Genomic DNA, 15,409 nt, shown 5'->3' with positions numbered 1-15,409 from the left:
ATGAATTACTGGGAGAGATTTCATCTTGATATAAGGAAGAAATTTTTTACTGTGACAACAACCAATTGCTGAACTAACCTCCCCAGGGACATGGTAAAGTCCCCATTGCCAGAGGTTTTCAAGATGCAACCAGACAGGGTGCTAGATAATCTCATCCAGGTTCCTTTTCCCACAGTAGGTTGAACCATATGATCTTTTGAGGTCCCTTCTGACCTGGGCTGTTCTACAATTCTGTGAATTGCAATTAAAGTTTAGCTGTTACAGCTTAGTTGGCCAATGCGGAAAGGTTTTTTGATGGTTACTTTCAGAAATGTATCTGTAAGGTGAAATGTGTAAAGCAGCAATTTAGACTTTGAAAGAAATATTGGCAGTGTTACAGTACATTAAAAAATCATCATGGTCTGCTGATTATTATATGGTTGTTTTCCAAAATATACATTGGACTCCAAGTGTCCACCTCTGTCAGATTAGATCATTGCTTAGGACTTACTAATAGTCCTACATATAGACAGGCACACAAAGAAAAAAAATAATTATTTGATACACTAGGAAAAAATCTCTGTGTTTGTAGATACGTACAGGGTGTTTTACAGACATGCACAAGAGTACAGTGCCATTAGTTCATCTGTTTCATGATGGATGTATTCTTTCTACCTGAACTCTAGAGGTCAAACAACTAAGTAGTTGAACACTCTGCCCTTAACTGCTTCAGCCAGAGGCACCAGAAGCTTTTGCTGTTGAAAAGTATATTTAGACGTACACCAGAAAAAGTGTGTGCCATGTCACTAATGGCATAAATACATATTTATCTATGGCTTTCAAGCAACTAATTGTAGGGCATTAATTAAAGTAAAACCAGAGAAACATACAGACCAAAGAATGATATTTCCCACATGGTACTTGTGGTTTTGGCTTTGCTACAGGAGTCAGTAGTGGTGTTATTGAATAGCATTGATGTAGATGAACAAACAGTCTAAATAAGCAAGACTAAGAATGTGTTTGCTGCATAACTTTTGTCTTGTATCACTTCTGAATTAAATTAGAATTCCATATGCAGTGTGCAGTTTACTGTGGATTGATGTGCAAAATCATTATAACTTTTTTTCCCCACCCTCCCTAGGCAACACATTGCTCCACAGCCCCATGTTAGACCTGGACAGTGATGTGCGTCCAACACCAATTGGCCATCTCAGTCAAACTGCTTCATTGAAAAGGGGCAGCAGCTTTCAGTCTGGTCGTGATGATGGTAGGCATCTGTTTTATTTGGAAAAACAAAGCTGCAGTTCCCTATGTCCAGTGTGTGGTGTAATAAAAAAAAAAAAAAAATCCACACAGAAACCCAGATTCTGTGTGTTTGTTTTGTTTTAGTACCAAATAAAATTCTTTCTTCTCATGCATTATCAGTGCTTACTAAAGGATTCCTCGGTGTTTTTTGTAAGCAAAGAGCAGTTCATAGCTGAAATCTGTTTCTTAAAATGTAGTCAAGGTAGTAAGAGTGTTTTTTTCTACAAAACCAGAATTTTTATTTTTTTTTTGATATGCATAACCACCTACTGCCTACCACGTTTTGTTGTTGCTATACCTTTTGTGTGTGGTTGCTAAGATGGCTGTCCTTGCAATTGCTCCTTCTGTGACTTCACATATCTGGTCCTCGTTCTCTAATTCTGCAAACCCAGAAAGGGAAACAAAGTGTGTGACTGAGCTCGAGCAGCATGTCCACAACCAACTGAAGCTTTGTGAGTCATGTGTTCAACACCCTTGTCCAAACAGCTTCATCTTGGGAGTCTTTCAATGGTGACATCACAGGAGACAGAAAACATGTTTTTCACAGGCTAGGTTGTTTCTTACCAAAGTGCTTTTTTTTCAGGAAAAAAGTGCTTTTTTTATTAAGAACTTTCTGTCTTTGGTTTGCTTTGATGTTGATCTTCTTCCAGTTCCATAGACTTAATTGAAAAAACACCCATAAATATAGATCTGATTTTTTTTTATTTGAGCAAAAAGAGGAGTGAAAGGAATCTTTCAAGAACATAGAATGAAGAATAATGAGAATTGTACATTCTTGTGCTGCCACAGTGTATCTTCACATGCATGACAATTGAATAGTGTCACAGTTTGAGGTTGAATATTTGTATTTCAAAATGTAAATTACACAGACTCTTCAAAATCTACGTGTATACCAAGTAATTACATTACTGTATTACTGTTACCCCAGTCCTTTCTCAGCCTAAAGCCTTGCATGAAGTTGATTAACAAGTGTTACAGAGCAAAACAGTAAATTGCTGGTTGTTGTTGGATACTATCCACTAACAATATACATGCCACACTTACTGTAGCAAGCAACATCCGAAATCCAGTTTATTTTTTCCTTGTTTGAATTATTTTGCATGTGTCTCTGTTCAAATAGTTGCATCTAAGGAAGGTATTTCCAATTCAATCAGTTATCTTTGCTTTTAGAGTCTTTGTTACGGAACCATAACCTTTTGCAAACTGGAAAAGAGAAATCTTCAGCAAGCTTTGCAGATTCTGTAGCCACCAGTTTAAACCAAGATTCAAAGGAAAACTGGAGGATTGATCAGAGCATCATAATAACCCACTGCAAAGACCCTAAAATTAGAATGACTTGCCTCTGAGTTGAGTTTGTTGGTACTTAGGTGCATGTGCCCACTGCATGCTTAAGAACGGTTGAAAGGTCTGCCATCCTTGCTTTTCTCCAAGCAAACCAACCACTTACGATACCTGTGCAGGAGCTGCCATTCCAAATATGCCGTGATGTGCTGTGTTTTCAGGTTGCTTGTGCATCCTTTTGGTTTGTAGCAAATTTAAAGGATGGCTTCTCTGGGTTTTGGTGGGTCTTTTTTGGTGTTTTGGTGGGTCTTTTTTGGTGTTTTGGTGGGTCTTTTTTGGTGTTTTGGTGGGTCTTTTTTGGTGTTTTGGTGGGTCTTTTTTGGTGTTTTGGTGGGTCTTTTTTGGTGTTTTGGTGGGTCTTTTTTGGTGTTTTGGTGGGTCTTTTTTGGTGTTTTGGTGTGCTTTTTTTCCCCAATGTGATTCACAGTGATTGTCCATGAGATTGAACGAATTACTTTGAATTCGAAACTGCAGCATTCAAATAACATTCAGCTCTTGCTTGAGCATGTGTTCACAAGGATCTGTAAACAATTGCTCGAATTTCATCTTTAGGATGTTATAGCATAGATCATAATAGAATAAACAGAATAAAAGAAAAATGCTGCTTTAATATAGATTGGAGCTTTCTCTAGCAACAAATTCAAAATACCCTGAATTTTTGGCCAGAATGTCTTTTTGACATGATGTGCAGTAGCTTACTCTAATAAATAATGTCTTGTCTTCAGACTAGAGACTAAGGCAATCTCTGAAATAGGCCTGAAGTATGCTTCCTGGAGGGGAAAATAATTTCATACGTGAAGTAAATCTTGCCATCGTGTTTCCAGTTAGACCTAGACGTCTGTGGTTATAACCTTGGGTTGGTGGTGGAGTGGCAAAGATGAAATGATTTCTTGAAGGAGCTGAAATCTTTTGGTTAGAACTCTGGGTTTGTTGGTATTACAGAGCCTCTGTTGCCATAGCAGTGTTGGCACAGCTTCCTGGCATAGTCCCAGATTATGTTAATAAGAGGAGTTTTTCTGCTACTGGGTCTAGACCAGTTCTCTGACAGTCAAAAACCAAGCTGGCAAAAGTAGTGTTTTGACATCCTATCTGTGTCCACATTATGAGCTTTGCTGGTTAAGTTTTGAAGTTTTCATTCCTCCTAAACAGATGCATCGCTATCAGCAGAGTTACATTTCAGTTATGTCAGAGTCTCTCTCCAAATTTTGGGCTTCCATTGTGATTTTAATCCAGAGTCCCTAAATGTTTTGGCCATGAGGAAAAAGAACATTTTGAGTAGTGCAGTTCTTCATTCATCCACTAAAGAAATGGACCAATAACTGTCCCACACCTGTACAAATGGATGCTGCTGAAGGCATGCTGTACTTCAAGGAAATTCAAGACTGGCTACGAACACAATGATATAGTGAGGCTCTGGTGAAGCCTACTAGTTACCTAATGTGCTGTTAGGCAGCTATTTTTACCTAACTGGTGAATTCCTGTTCTGTGTAGGCAATATTCTCTAGCAGAGTAAAGATAAAAAGTACTGTTTCATCCAACATTTTTCTGCCTTTCCACAGAGTTATGTAGGATAACATCATGTTTCTAGCTTTATCATTTATAAAAGACCACAGTTATACACAAAAATCCCTGTACCAACAAACATGGACCTCTTTAGGTGTGTTTGGTTTGTTTTGTGGGTTTTTTTTCGGGTTTTGCTTTTTTGTTTGGGGTTTTTAAAAAAAAAAAAAAAAAAAAAAAAAAAAAACAAACTGTGATTTCTTTTTCTAAGTGTTCTAAAGTCGACTCTAATTCTTGAGGTGAAATATAAGTCTCTTATCACTGTTATACCAATACCCTCTTTTGTTAAAACATCATAATCAAGAAAGTTTCAATGGAGAAGGCAGATGCTTATAGAAAAGTATTTCACAGTTTCCTTTATTTTCTTTGTTAATTAGTACTTTTCTTCTGCCCCTTTTCAGCTTTCTCCTTACCTCCCCTCCCAACCCCTGTTTACCCCCTTTGATAAGACACTGAGAAAAGTTATCTGCTGCCAAAACTGAAGCTATTTTCTTGATGTATTTTAATAGCCAGTGTACAGGAGTGTAAGGAGGTTCGTGAAGTGAGAGATGCCACAGCGTTATATGTTATGATTGTGTTCTTCGTCCAGGAATATCATTATATAATTAGTGATTATATATAAATAGTGATTTATTGAGTTATAGTGACAATGTTGGAATCTCCCCTGTTTTACAGATAAAAGATTTTGCCAAATGAATGAAAATGAAGATGAGAGGTTGACAGCTTGCCCCAGGCCACAGTGGAAAAGTTTTTGAGCTGGAAATAAAGCAAATCTTCCAGTTTCCATTGTTTGCCTTAATCACTAGCCCATCTAGCAGCCCTCAGTATTACCACCTTAGAATTTGAAACTTCTAATGTCTTGATTGCTTTTGTGTTACCTTACCTTTTAGAATGGTTTGAAGATAGAAGACAGGCCGAGTGGATTGTTAGGTGGATTACATTAGATACCCCTACAAAGAGGGCCTGTTCTGTATATATTTTCATGGTGCTGGCACCTTGTAAGCGTATGAGAAGAAAGATTGTGTGTGTACCAGTTACATACACATGTATGGATATGGCTTTAAATTTTTCCATTCCTACCTGAAAAGTTTTATATATACTGTATAGTCACTTGTGTAATACAAAGCAGCAGCAAGCTAGTAGTACATTTTTTATTATTAAGTCAAAGTTTTTTAATTTTGCTATTTCTGTCCCCTCTCTTCCTTTTAGCTTGGCGATACAAAGCTCCTCAGCAAGTTGTATTTGTTGAAAAGTTGACCAAACTTGTTGTAAGTCAGCTGCCCAACTTCTGGAAGCTCTGGATTTCATATGTGAATGGAAGTTTGTTCAGTGAGGTATGTATTCTTCTGTATAAATTGACTTATAAGTAACAAAGCTCCATAATAATTATGTTTGAAATATTATATTTTACGGGAAGAAATGACTGGACTTATTTTAATCAGAGAAGTTTATAAAACAATATGTAGACTCTTACACTTTTGAGAGATGATACTTTGACTAGTAAACTGTCATGCAATACTAAGAAGTGAGATTTTTCTTTTTATTTTTAGAAGTATAAAAGTACACAGTGGAATTTCTTAAAAATCTTCCAGTGGTGTGTCTGTGTGTGTTCCAGATGCTGGAGTCAGTATCTGTGTAGTTTCACCTCTTACTCATAGCTGGCCAGCTGCCCTTCATTGGTGATCTGAAGAAATAGCAAATTGCATGAGGGACAGAGATGTGTAAAAGACAAAGTCATACAGAAAAAAAAAAAAAATGTTTTCTTTCTTTGGAACATGAGTACTCATTTTCTCAAGCTTTAAGTAGTTGAAAGTGAGGATGGGTTCAAGAACAGAGTTGCAAAATGACCAAGGCCCAGGGTGGTACACACAGACGTACTATAGGGAGTCTAGTCTGGAAGTGCAGTCACCTGTGCTTCTAGTCCTTCTTGCTCAGATGATCTGTTTTTTACAAATTATGTAAATATAATCTTGATAATCCGAGAAGCAGAGGGAGGGAAAAAACCAAACCTGAAATGATTCATGACATGCTGGTTTTATGTGCACACTATTAACAGATTTTGAAAGGATAATTTTCATAATTAATTTGATATGGGTAGTATACAGCTTATCATCATAATTGTTACGAGGTAAATACAATAACTTTGGGGTTTGTGTTGTTGCTGAAATTTGGTCACAGAATCGCATTATGTTTTACAGAGAGTTCACATCTGGTCCTCAAGCCATGTTGTTTCTTCTCCAGAAGGAGAATTGTAGTGATGGCATATTCCCAAGAAGCAAGTCTGACAGACAAGCAATGGATTTGTCTGTGATTGTGATTGAAGTGTAGTGAAAGGCAGATCTTTATTCCATCAACTGATGATAAGGCACTAGTTCACACCTCATCTGCATAGCTATTACTGAGAAGTCTTGCTGGCTGCAGTCTGGACTCACTCATTCTGGGTCCTAAAAAACTCTGAAAACAAGGTCTGTAAAGAGATGTAGAGATAGTTGGGGTAATATAGAGCAGGTGGAAAATAAGCAAGCTTTTGGACACACCTATTATTCAGTTCAGCTTCTGTATCAAACCTAAAAGTTTGTGCATCTGAAACTTCTCTGTTTAACTGTTACTGTATCATTCCATTTGTTGACATTGTTTTTATCCTGCCACGCTTACAATGTCCTGCTGTCCTTACTGTAGCTTACTCACAGCTACAGTATTCCACTACAAAATTATCCCTAAAGCGGAACTACAGCCATAGGTATCTATCAGTCTCTGCAGGTTTAGTAGAAAATAAAACTAGAACCTTGGGAAAGGAAATTTGGAAGCTTACTTTGTCACTTTCCTTTTCTCAGACTAACTAAAGATTTAATTTTTCAAGTGGCCATTCTGGTTATTGCCAGTGTCTGTAAAGGAATATAACATTTTCATATGATGATACTAATAGGTACTGTAGTTCAACTATGTTGAACACAATGTACAGAGCATTATAGCTACCTTGAAATAGATTCTATTTGTGACCCTCATTTTACATGATAAAATGGAAAGAAAGGTATGAAATTTACTCTTAAAGTTCAGTGAAGGAAGTAGAATCAAGAATAAACCTTAGTACTGTTGACTTTCACAAAAATAATTAATTTCATAAGGGAAATTACAACCTTTATATTTGACAACAGTACCACTGGAAATTACACCTTTCAAATTCACCTGTTAAGTTATTGTGACTTTTTTTTTCACTGCGTACAATGAAAAAGAAAGCAATTTCTAAAGAAACTGAGACTTGAACTGTAAACAAGGTTGAGAAATTCCTCTCCTGAAAATGACTGCAAGTGGAAAACGCAGTGATCTTATGTCATGTCTGAACAAAAGATTGTTTCCATATATTTAAAAAAAAAAAAAAGAGGAGGAGGAGGTAGTTTTTCTGTTAGTCTTTAAGGTACATCAGCTCTTCTTCTGTTGGGCCAGATTCTGAATTTGTGAGAAATTAATCCCCATACATTTAATTTCTTCTGCTCCTGTGGTCCTTAGGGAAGCTGCTTAGGTTCTTGGAGAGAGAGGAGGGATGGTGCCCTCAGTTCCTTTTGTGTGCTCTGCAGGCCACAATCAACTGAGGGGGTAGCATAGGCTAGAAGACTACTTCTGTAGCACCTAAGAACATCTATCACCACATCACATTCAAGACTCAAGATTTGTTTTTCTGTCAGAAACCATACAGATTTTAATTGTCCATGAAGAAATTTCTTTTACCATGTTACTTTCTATTTATTGTCAATCAGGGAACAGGGCGATTGCTACAGTTCTTTTAAGAAAAGTCCCATGAAAATAGTATAGAGGGTCATTTCAGTTAGTTTATTCAAGTCTTCAAGACATTTTAAAAATGTGGAAAGAAAATCCCCACATATAAATAACAAGCTGTATTTCTCTTGTTCAGTTTGTAGATTTTGGGGGGTGGGGGTGTTCTTTTTAGTTCTGAAAGGTGAGCTATATGCCTTAAAATACTGTCAGTTAAAGATTTACGTGGTGTTTTCAACAGTTTAAAAAGTTCAGTTCTTTGAATCACTCTAGGTGAAGTCGCATATGTGAGTAGTAACCGTTGGTCTTACCACAAGATAGTTTTGGTCTGTCTGTGCAGGAAAGGTTTAAGATTGGTCTTCAGCAAAGCCACTAAGAAAAAAAAAAAAAAAAAGATATCAAAGATCTGTGACTTTTCTTGTTGTTGTTCTTTAATCCAGCTGTAAAACAGTGTGAATTTTAAATTGATACCTGAGGTTTAAAGGAATACAGCATATTTTCCTTTTAAGGCATTAGAAGAGAGAAGTGAGTATTATATGCAGCAATAACTCGGGTTGTTTTCCTTGTCTGAAACTATATAATTCAGACCTTTAAAGTACGAGAGTTTCATAGTATGTATTTTCCAAAGCTGTTAAGCAGCTTTTTTTTCCTCTAATTCTTGCTCACTTCTAATTATTTATTTTACATTAAGAATATGAAATGCTTTAGCTAAGGAGGGAATTTGAAACATACAGCATTTCAAATTAATGATTTGAAAGTAAATTAATTCTCTTTGAGAATGCTCTTGTCATGTTATTGCACTTCTTGTCCAGTAGATGCTGCTGTACCTACATAAAATAGGAGATTTTCTAACTATAAAATTCTGCATCTGCACTTAACTCGGTATTTGAAATAACTTTTTTGGTATAATTTACTGTGTTCACAGTAGACTCCACAGAAGGCTAGAATTACAAACAGGAAGACTATTAGTCAAACCATGTTTTTCTTCAACTGTAACTGTCTCGTTCAAAGTGTACTTACATTCCTTGGTTTTCAAAAAAGTGAGTTGTCCATGAAGGTGCTGATTATTTTGCAAAGTCTCTTTTACAATTAGATAAATTATTTAAAGGCCATTGTCAACAAAATGCTATTCCAAAAATCAAACAGAAAACCTACAACCCTCCCCCTCACATGTTACAATTCCAATTTGCCCTCATTCCAAGAAGAGTCTCTCACTTCACATCAATGTCCTTTTCTGGGCAGCTTCCATGCTAAGAAAAAATAGTTTCGTCATATAAACTTGATGCATCATTGGATTATGTATGTTTGAGCTCTCACTAACATTGCAGTGAGAAAACTTTGAACTCATGAAGTTCGTATGGCTAGAGCTACTCTTATGCTGGTCTCTGAATTTGCCTTACATACACATTGTTCCTCAGAATTAAACATTAGTGCACTGACCTACAGTAGGTAGAGTGTATTGATTATATAGTCTTTGCTTATTGAGCTGCCATGAGTTAGTTTTTATAATTGCATCATAAAGTCATTGGTTTTTACTTCTTCACTTTCAAACCCCCTTTTTCAGAATTATTTTAATAGTGGTTATGAGATACTTACACTTTTCAATTTTCTCATTTTCACAAGACTGCTGAAAAATCTGGCCAAATGGAAAGATCAAAGAAAAACGCTAGGCAAAGACAAAACGATTTCAAGGTAAGTTATGGGGGGAGAACTTTGCTTTCTTTCAGTTGTCCTTCATAGCAGGATACTTTAGTGTTGTCACCTTGAAAATCAGATTTCTTAATTCATCTGTGTGCTCTTCTACCTCCTTCTCCTCTGCTCTCTACCATGTGGAGCCACCTGTAAATCATACATTCCAAGCTGTTGTGTAGAGTAAGTACATGGCTGCTTAAGCACGTTGATAGAGCTTTTTGCTTGATTTTTCTTTCCCTTCTTCTGATGCAGAAAATGATTCAGGAAGTGATGCACTCTCTGGTAAAACTTATCCGTGGAGCTTTGCTTCCATTCAGCCTCAGAGAAGGAGAATCAAGACAGTATGGTGGCTGGGAGATGAAATCTGAACTTTCTGGCCAGTGGCTAACACATGTTATCCAGACTGTAAGGTAAATGGATCTGTGGACCTACAAAATTATGCTATTTCTGGAATATGTGTGCTTTAGGATGAATTGTTTTGTTTATTGCATTAAGTACCCTGAGTAGTGAAAATATTAACATTTTCAAAAAATACTTAACGGCACAGTTAAGATTCTGTGTGCAAGTGTAATTAGCAATGTCTCTTGATATAGCCTTATTACATAATGATATTAATTTTTTTTTCCGTAGCATCTTATGAAAAAGATTGAATAAAATTTTTGCCTGGCACAGCATGGATACTCTATGAATGAAACAAGATTTGATTCTTTAGGGTAGAAAGCAGTTATCTGCTTAATTTGCTACACGTCTTCCCATCCCTGCTAAAATGGGTGAAAATAGCGTGCTTCGCATGTAGTATCATTCTTAAATCAAAATTTACTCTTACAGTTATTTTATGGAAGGCGATACTCCTGCTTATAATGTCATTCTGCTTACGATTGTGTTCGTTTATAAACTTAGTAATGTGGATGTCATTAATTACAGGATGTCTCATTAATACACAGAATTCTCTTCCACTTGTCTATTGAGGATATAAGAATTGTCATTATCTTTTGGAAACTTGGGTAATACCTGGATATCATACTGTACTTTTTATCTGCAGTTTTCAGAGTAGGTAACAGGCAAACCACAGAGGAAGAAAAGAAAGGGATGTAATCATATATAGATATTGTTATTACAGATGGAGCTAGCAGGAGCTATTTGGGCTGAATTTCATGGAGAGCTTCCAATTTAAGAAGGAACTGACTTGGTATTTGATGAAAAGATGTAAAGGGGCAAGGGAACAGGCTTTGGCACTGGCGTTTCCCTTTTACGAGAAGTGATCCAATTTCACTCAAATTATAAAATTCTAGATTTTAACACTTGCAAATCCATAATATTGGCTTGGAAATTTAACCAACAGATTCTCTAAAGGTCGATTGTGCTTCAGAGTCCTGCCATCCGAGAGATGATCCAGGCTGAGGTTACAGGATATAAGAAGGATCTTTTTCAGAGAATCTCCTCTTGCTTTCTGGCCACTGCCCTAGTAATGAAGAGCTGAACTGAGAGCTAGGGAAACTCTCTCTCCCTCCCACTCTTTTCCCCACCTCATGTTCTTACTGATGCCTGTGCTGGCACTTTAGTAAAGTGAGCTAGACTTTAACGCAAAGTGGTCAAAAGTAGAGAAGAAAAGGGGCAATCTGGAGAAGAGGAACTGAATATACCATGATGGGGTACCGACCAGTGATGACCAGGTCAGAAGTTTTTGCAAGTGCTGCAAGTACCTTTCTTTTTGAGCCCCTACACTTTGAGACTCTAATAAATTCTTGTGACTCACACCAACAATGAAGGTGGACTCTTCTCACAAAGAGTCTACACATTGCAAAGTTAGTTAATAGCATAAGTCGTCTTTTTGTCATTTCTAACAAAGTCATTATGAAGCACATGATGGAATTTTACTCTTTTCAGTTATCTCAGAAATTATTTACCATTTTCTGCTTGTATTTAAGAATGCTAAAACTTACAAAATTAGATAACAAGGAGTTGGGATTATATCTGTGTGATCTTTAATTTCTCTGCTCGTTTATATGTATCACACAACTTAAAGTGGAGTGGTTGCACAGTCTTTCTCTTGTACCCCATTCTTTCATTGCCCAATATGAATAGGTTCCAGCGGATAAATTAGAGCTATGTGATAAAGTGAAGCCACTGTTGGCAAGACTTTTGCCTTACTGCAGGGATAGAAGAAAGGTATGTATTTGTTAGGGTGAGTTATCTGAGGAAAAAGATGATCTTAGGGATGTGACAGCTGCGTGCTCCCTTAGAAATTGAATCAACTAAGTGCAGTACTTCTGTGCAGTCTAAAGTCACTTAAGCTTCTCACAGATGGGTATTTACATCCTGTATTTCCTAGATGGCTGAGATTAAGAGTTTTACGTAAACTACTAATTCAGTAGTTGTGTTGAGGAGAGAGCAATCTGGTTAAAGGTGGGGTTTTGATGGTTTATGCCCCAACACCAAGGGTAAGGAACTGGTGCCTACAGGTGGATGATTGGAAATGCTCCACTTATTGCTTAAACTTGTTTGCTTGTGCCTTCCTACTCCTGTTCTTTGGTATTTTCTAGTACCTGTGCTTTGCTCAGGATTAGCAGTAGGGCAAACAATAATGACTTGACTTTGGCAAGGCTTTCAACACTGTCTCCCACATCATCCTCACATGCAAGCTTAGGAAGTGCAGGCTAGATGAATGGACAGTGGGGTGGATTGAGAACTGGCTGACAGATAGAGCTCAGAGGGTTGTGGTTAGTGGTGCCGAGTCTAGTTGGAGGTCAGTAACAAGTGGTGTCCCTCAAGGGTCAGTACTGGGTCCAGTCCTGTTCAATATATTCATCGATGATCTGGATGAAGGGATAGAGTGTACCATCAGCAAGTTTGCTGATGACACTAAACTGGGAGGAGTGGCTGACACGCCAGAAGGCTGTGCTGCTTTACAGAGTGACCTGGACAGGCTGGAGAGTTGGGCAAGGAGGAACCTAATGAAATTCAACAAGGGTAAATGTAGGGTACTGCATCTGGGGAGGAATAACCCCACGCATCAGTACAGGTTGGGGCCTGACCTCCTGGAGAGCAGCTCTGTGGAAAGGGACCTGGGAGTCCTGGTGGACAACAGGGTGACTATGAGCCAGCAATGTGCCCTGGCAGCCAAGAGGGCCAATGGCATCCTGGGGTGCATCAAAAAGAGTGTGGCCAGCAGGTCGAGGGAGGTCATCCTCCCCATCTACTCTGCCCTGGTGAGCCCGCACCTGGAGTACTGCGTCCAGTTCTGGGCTCCCCAGTTCAAGAAAGACAGGGATCTGCTGGAGAGGGTCCAGCAAAGGGCTACAAAGATGATTAGGGGATTAGAACATCTTTCATATGAGGAAAGGCTGAGGGACTTGGGTCTCTTTAGTCTAGAGAAAAGAAGAATGAGGGGGGATCTTATTAATGCTTTCAAATGCTTAAAGGGAGGATGCCAGAGGGATGGGAGGAGTCTTTTTTCAGTGGTGCCCATTGATAGGACGAGGGGTAATGGGCACAAGCTTGAACATAGGAATTTTCATCTTAACTGAGGAGGAACTTCTTTACTTTGTTGGTAGTGGAGCACTGGCACAGGCTGCCCAGAGAGGTGGTGGAGTCTCCCACTCTGGAGACATTCAAAACCCGCCTGGACGCTGTCCTGTGCAACCTGCTGTAGGTGACCCTGCTCTGGCAGGGGTGTTAGACTAGATGATCTCCAGAGGTCCCTTCCAACCCTGACTGTTCTGTGATTCTGTGTGATTCTGTGACTGCATTTGAATTGTCCTTGGTTAAATATCCAAGAGTTGGATAAAATCAGTGAACCTCACTTTGTGCCCCTAACTAAAGTCTGAGCACATCTGCAACCTTTTAGTTAAAAGCTGAAATGCTATTCCTTGCAAACAGCTGCTGTGTTACTATTTCTAAAGGAAAAAATGGAAATGAATGTTTCGGTCCTCAGCTGTAGTAGCCGGTGATTTGTGCCTAATCAGAGTTGGGAGCAAAACAGTGAATGAATTCACTCCTTCCTCTGGAGGTGATGCAGTAGCTGTATTTTGACTCCTTAAATGTGTGTAGTCTTGGCAATCTGATGTGCAGCCACATCACTGTTTATGGCAGCTTAATGGCTGTTACTGTTGTAATGTGGGTAAACTATATCTCAGAAACCCTGTTGTGGACCTCAGATTTTATCTAGGCAGTTACATAAAACCAGCAAAAAAGCTTTTGAAGCAGAAGTAGGATTATTCTTGGATCGTAAGACAAAGAGATGGATGCAGAAAGGCAAGTGGGGAAGTGCAAGAGGACAGTGGGAAAAGCTGGCATGTTGCTGTGATGACATTATTGTAATGTTACAGAAAAATAAATCTCTATTTGCAAGCTTCTGAATTAAGCAAATAATTAATTTTCTCTGAACAGGATAATACGTTTTCAAAGATACACTGCAGACAGAGCTACTGTATTCACATACACAGAAAATGTCTACAAAATCCAATGAAATTATATCATCTTAAAAAATGCTGCAGATTTACACTTCAGTCTAACTTTATTTGCTTTCCAGGCTTAGTTATGAGTCTCTTACGGCACTCGAGATACCCAATGATATGCTTCAGATCATCCAGGATCTTATTTTGGACCTTCGTGTACGTTGCATTATAGTGACCTTACAACACACAGCTGAAGGTAATAGAAGGCTGCAGGTCTGTTTGCTTACTGTCATAGGGTTTTTTTTGTCTCTGATTAGGCCAAACCATGTTCTGGAACATAACCATGTTTGTTACAGATATTGTAGTGGTAGTGGACTCCTGAGTTTTGTAGTTACTAAAGCATTTCACTTTTCTGACAGAAATGTGTTATGAGTTTTCCCTTAGTCTAATGAATACAGTAGTTTAGATCTGTTTGCTTTGGGTTGAAACAGTTTTACAATGCACATAATTTATCTCATGATGCAGCTTTTCCATATTGGAAATATTGCTTATTTTCTTTTTTGAGTTTTCTATAAAGTGAAGAATTAAATAAGCAATGTCCCACCCCCCAAGAAAAAAAAAAAAATAATCCACAGCCCTTTATGAAGTATTTTAGTTGTTTGTTTTCCAAGGCCTTTTACTAACATTTTAATCCCGAGGCTTCCTGCTATGTGCATAGCTTTTGCCATAAATGTCTGAATTGTCAAGGCCAGTAACACATTCTGTAAATCTAAGTGACTCTATGCACATCAGAGGCCATTCATCTTACCATCTTGTATTCAACTCTGAAACTTAAATGTGAATGAAATAAATCTTCCAGAAATAAATGTCTCTCTTAAAATCAGGGCAGATTTATCTACTAATTCACTTAGCAGGATTTTTTTTTCCAAAAGACTAATTACCCTCAGTGTTAAAAAAATTAGTTTTTTTTTATCTTACAATTTAATCAGTTTTTTATCTTTAACATATGTTTCATCATTATTTTGTAGGCTGACTTGCAGCTAAGTGTTTTACTCAAGCCTCAAGTGTGCTAAGTGCAGGTGTCTATCTTAAGCAAATTTTAAAAATTTTGGTGACAACAAATCATAAGGTCTCTATGGTTTATTTGATACAATGTTGATATTAATTGTATTCTTGGCTCCTAATTCTTTTATTAAATCCCATTTCAGCGTTAATGCCATAATATCAATATTATGGCAGCGTTTCTGCCATAATATCAAGCTCATTGGCCACACAAGTACATAGGTTGTCTTGTCTCTTTGAAACTCTGTAAAGAAAATATTACCACTACTTCAGATTTCACTTAAAGTATGTTGAAGTCTCTT

At 37.8% G+C, this 15,409-nt stretch overlaps 1 protein-coding gene across 1 annotated transcript in view; it reads left to right on the top strand.

The window, feature by feature from the left end:
• EXOC2 (exocyst complex component 2) overlaps positions 1-15,409 on the top strand; it is a 133,350-nt gene that overhangs the window by 64,828 nt on the left and 53,113 nt on the right. The window contains exons 12-16 of the mRNA XM_082479417.1: positions 1,121-1,246; positions 5,395-5,519; positions 9,580-9,648; positions 9,901-10,058; positions 14,180-14,301. Of these exons, the coding sequence (XP_082335543.1) occupies positions 1,121-1,246; positions 5,395-5,519; positions 9,580-9,648; positions 9,901-10,058; positions 14,180-14,301 (600 nt within the window). The remainder of the gene's footprint in view (positions 1-1,120; positions 1,247-5,394; positions 5,520-9,579; positions 9,649-9,900; positions 10,059-14,179; positions 14,302-15,409) is intronic.

The sequence above is a fragment of the Vanellus vanellus genome (genome assembly GCF_965231255.1).
Source record: "Vanellus vanellus genome assembly, chromosome: 2".
Classification (NCBI taxonomy): Eukaryota; Metazoa; Chordata; class Aves; order Charadriiformes; family Charadriidae; genus Vanellus; species Vanellus vanellus.
The sequence above is the reverse complement of the archived record's forward strand: the minus strand, read 5'-3'. Positions and strand labels throughout refer to the sequence as shown.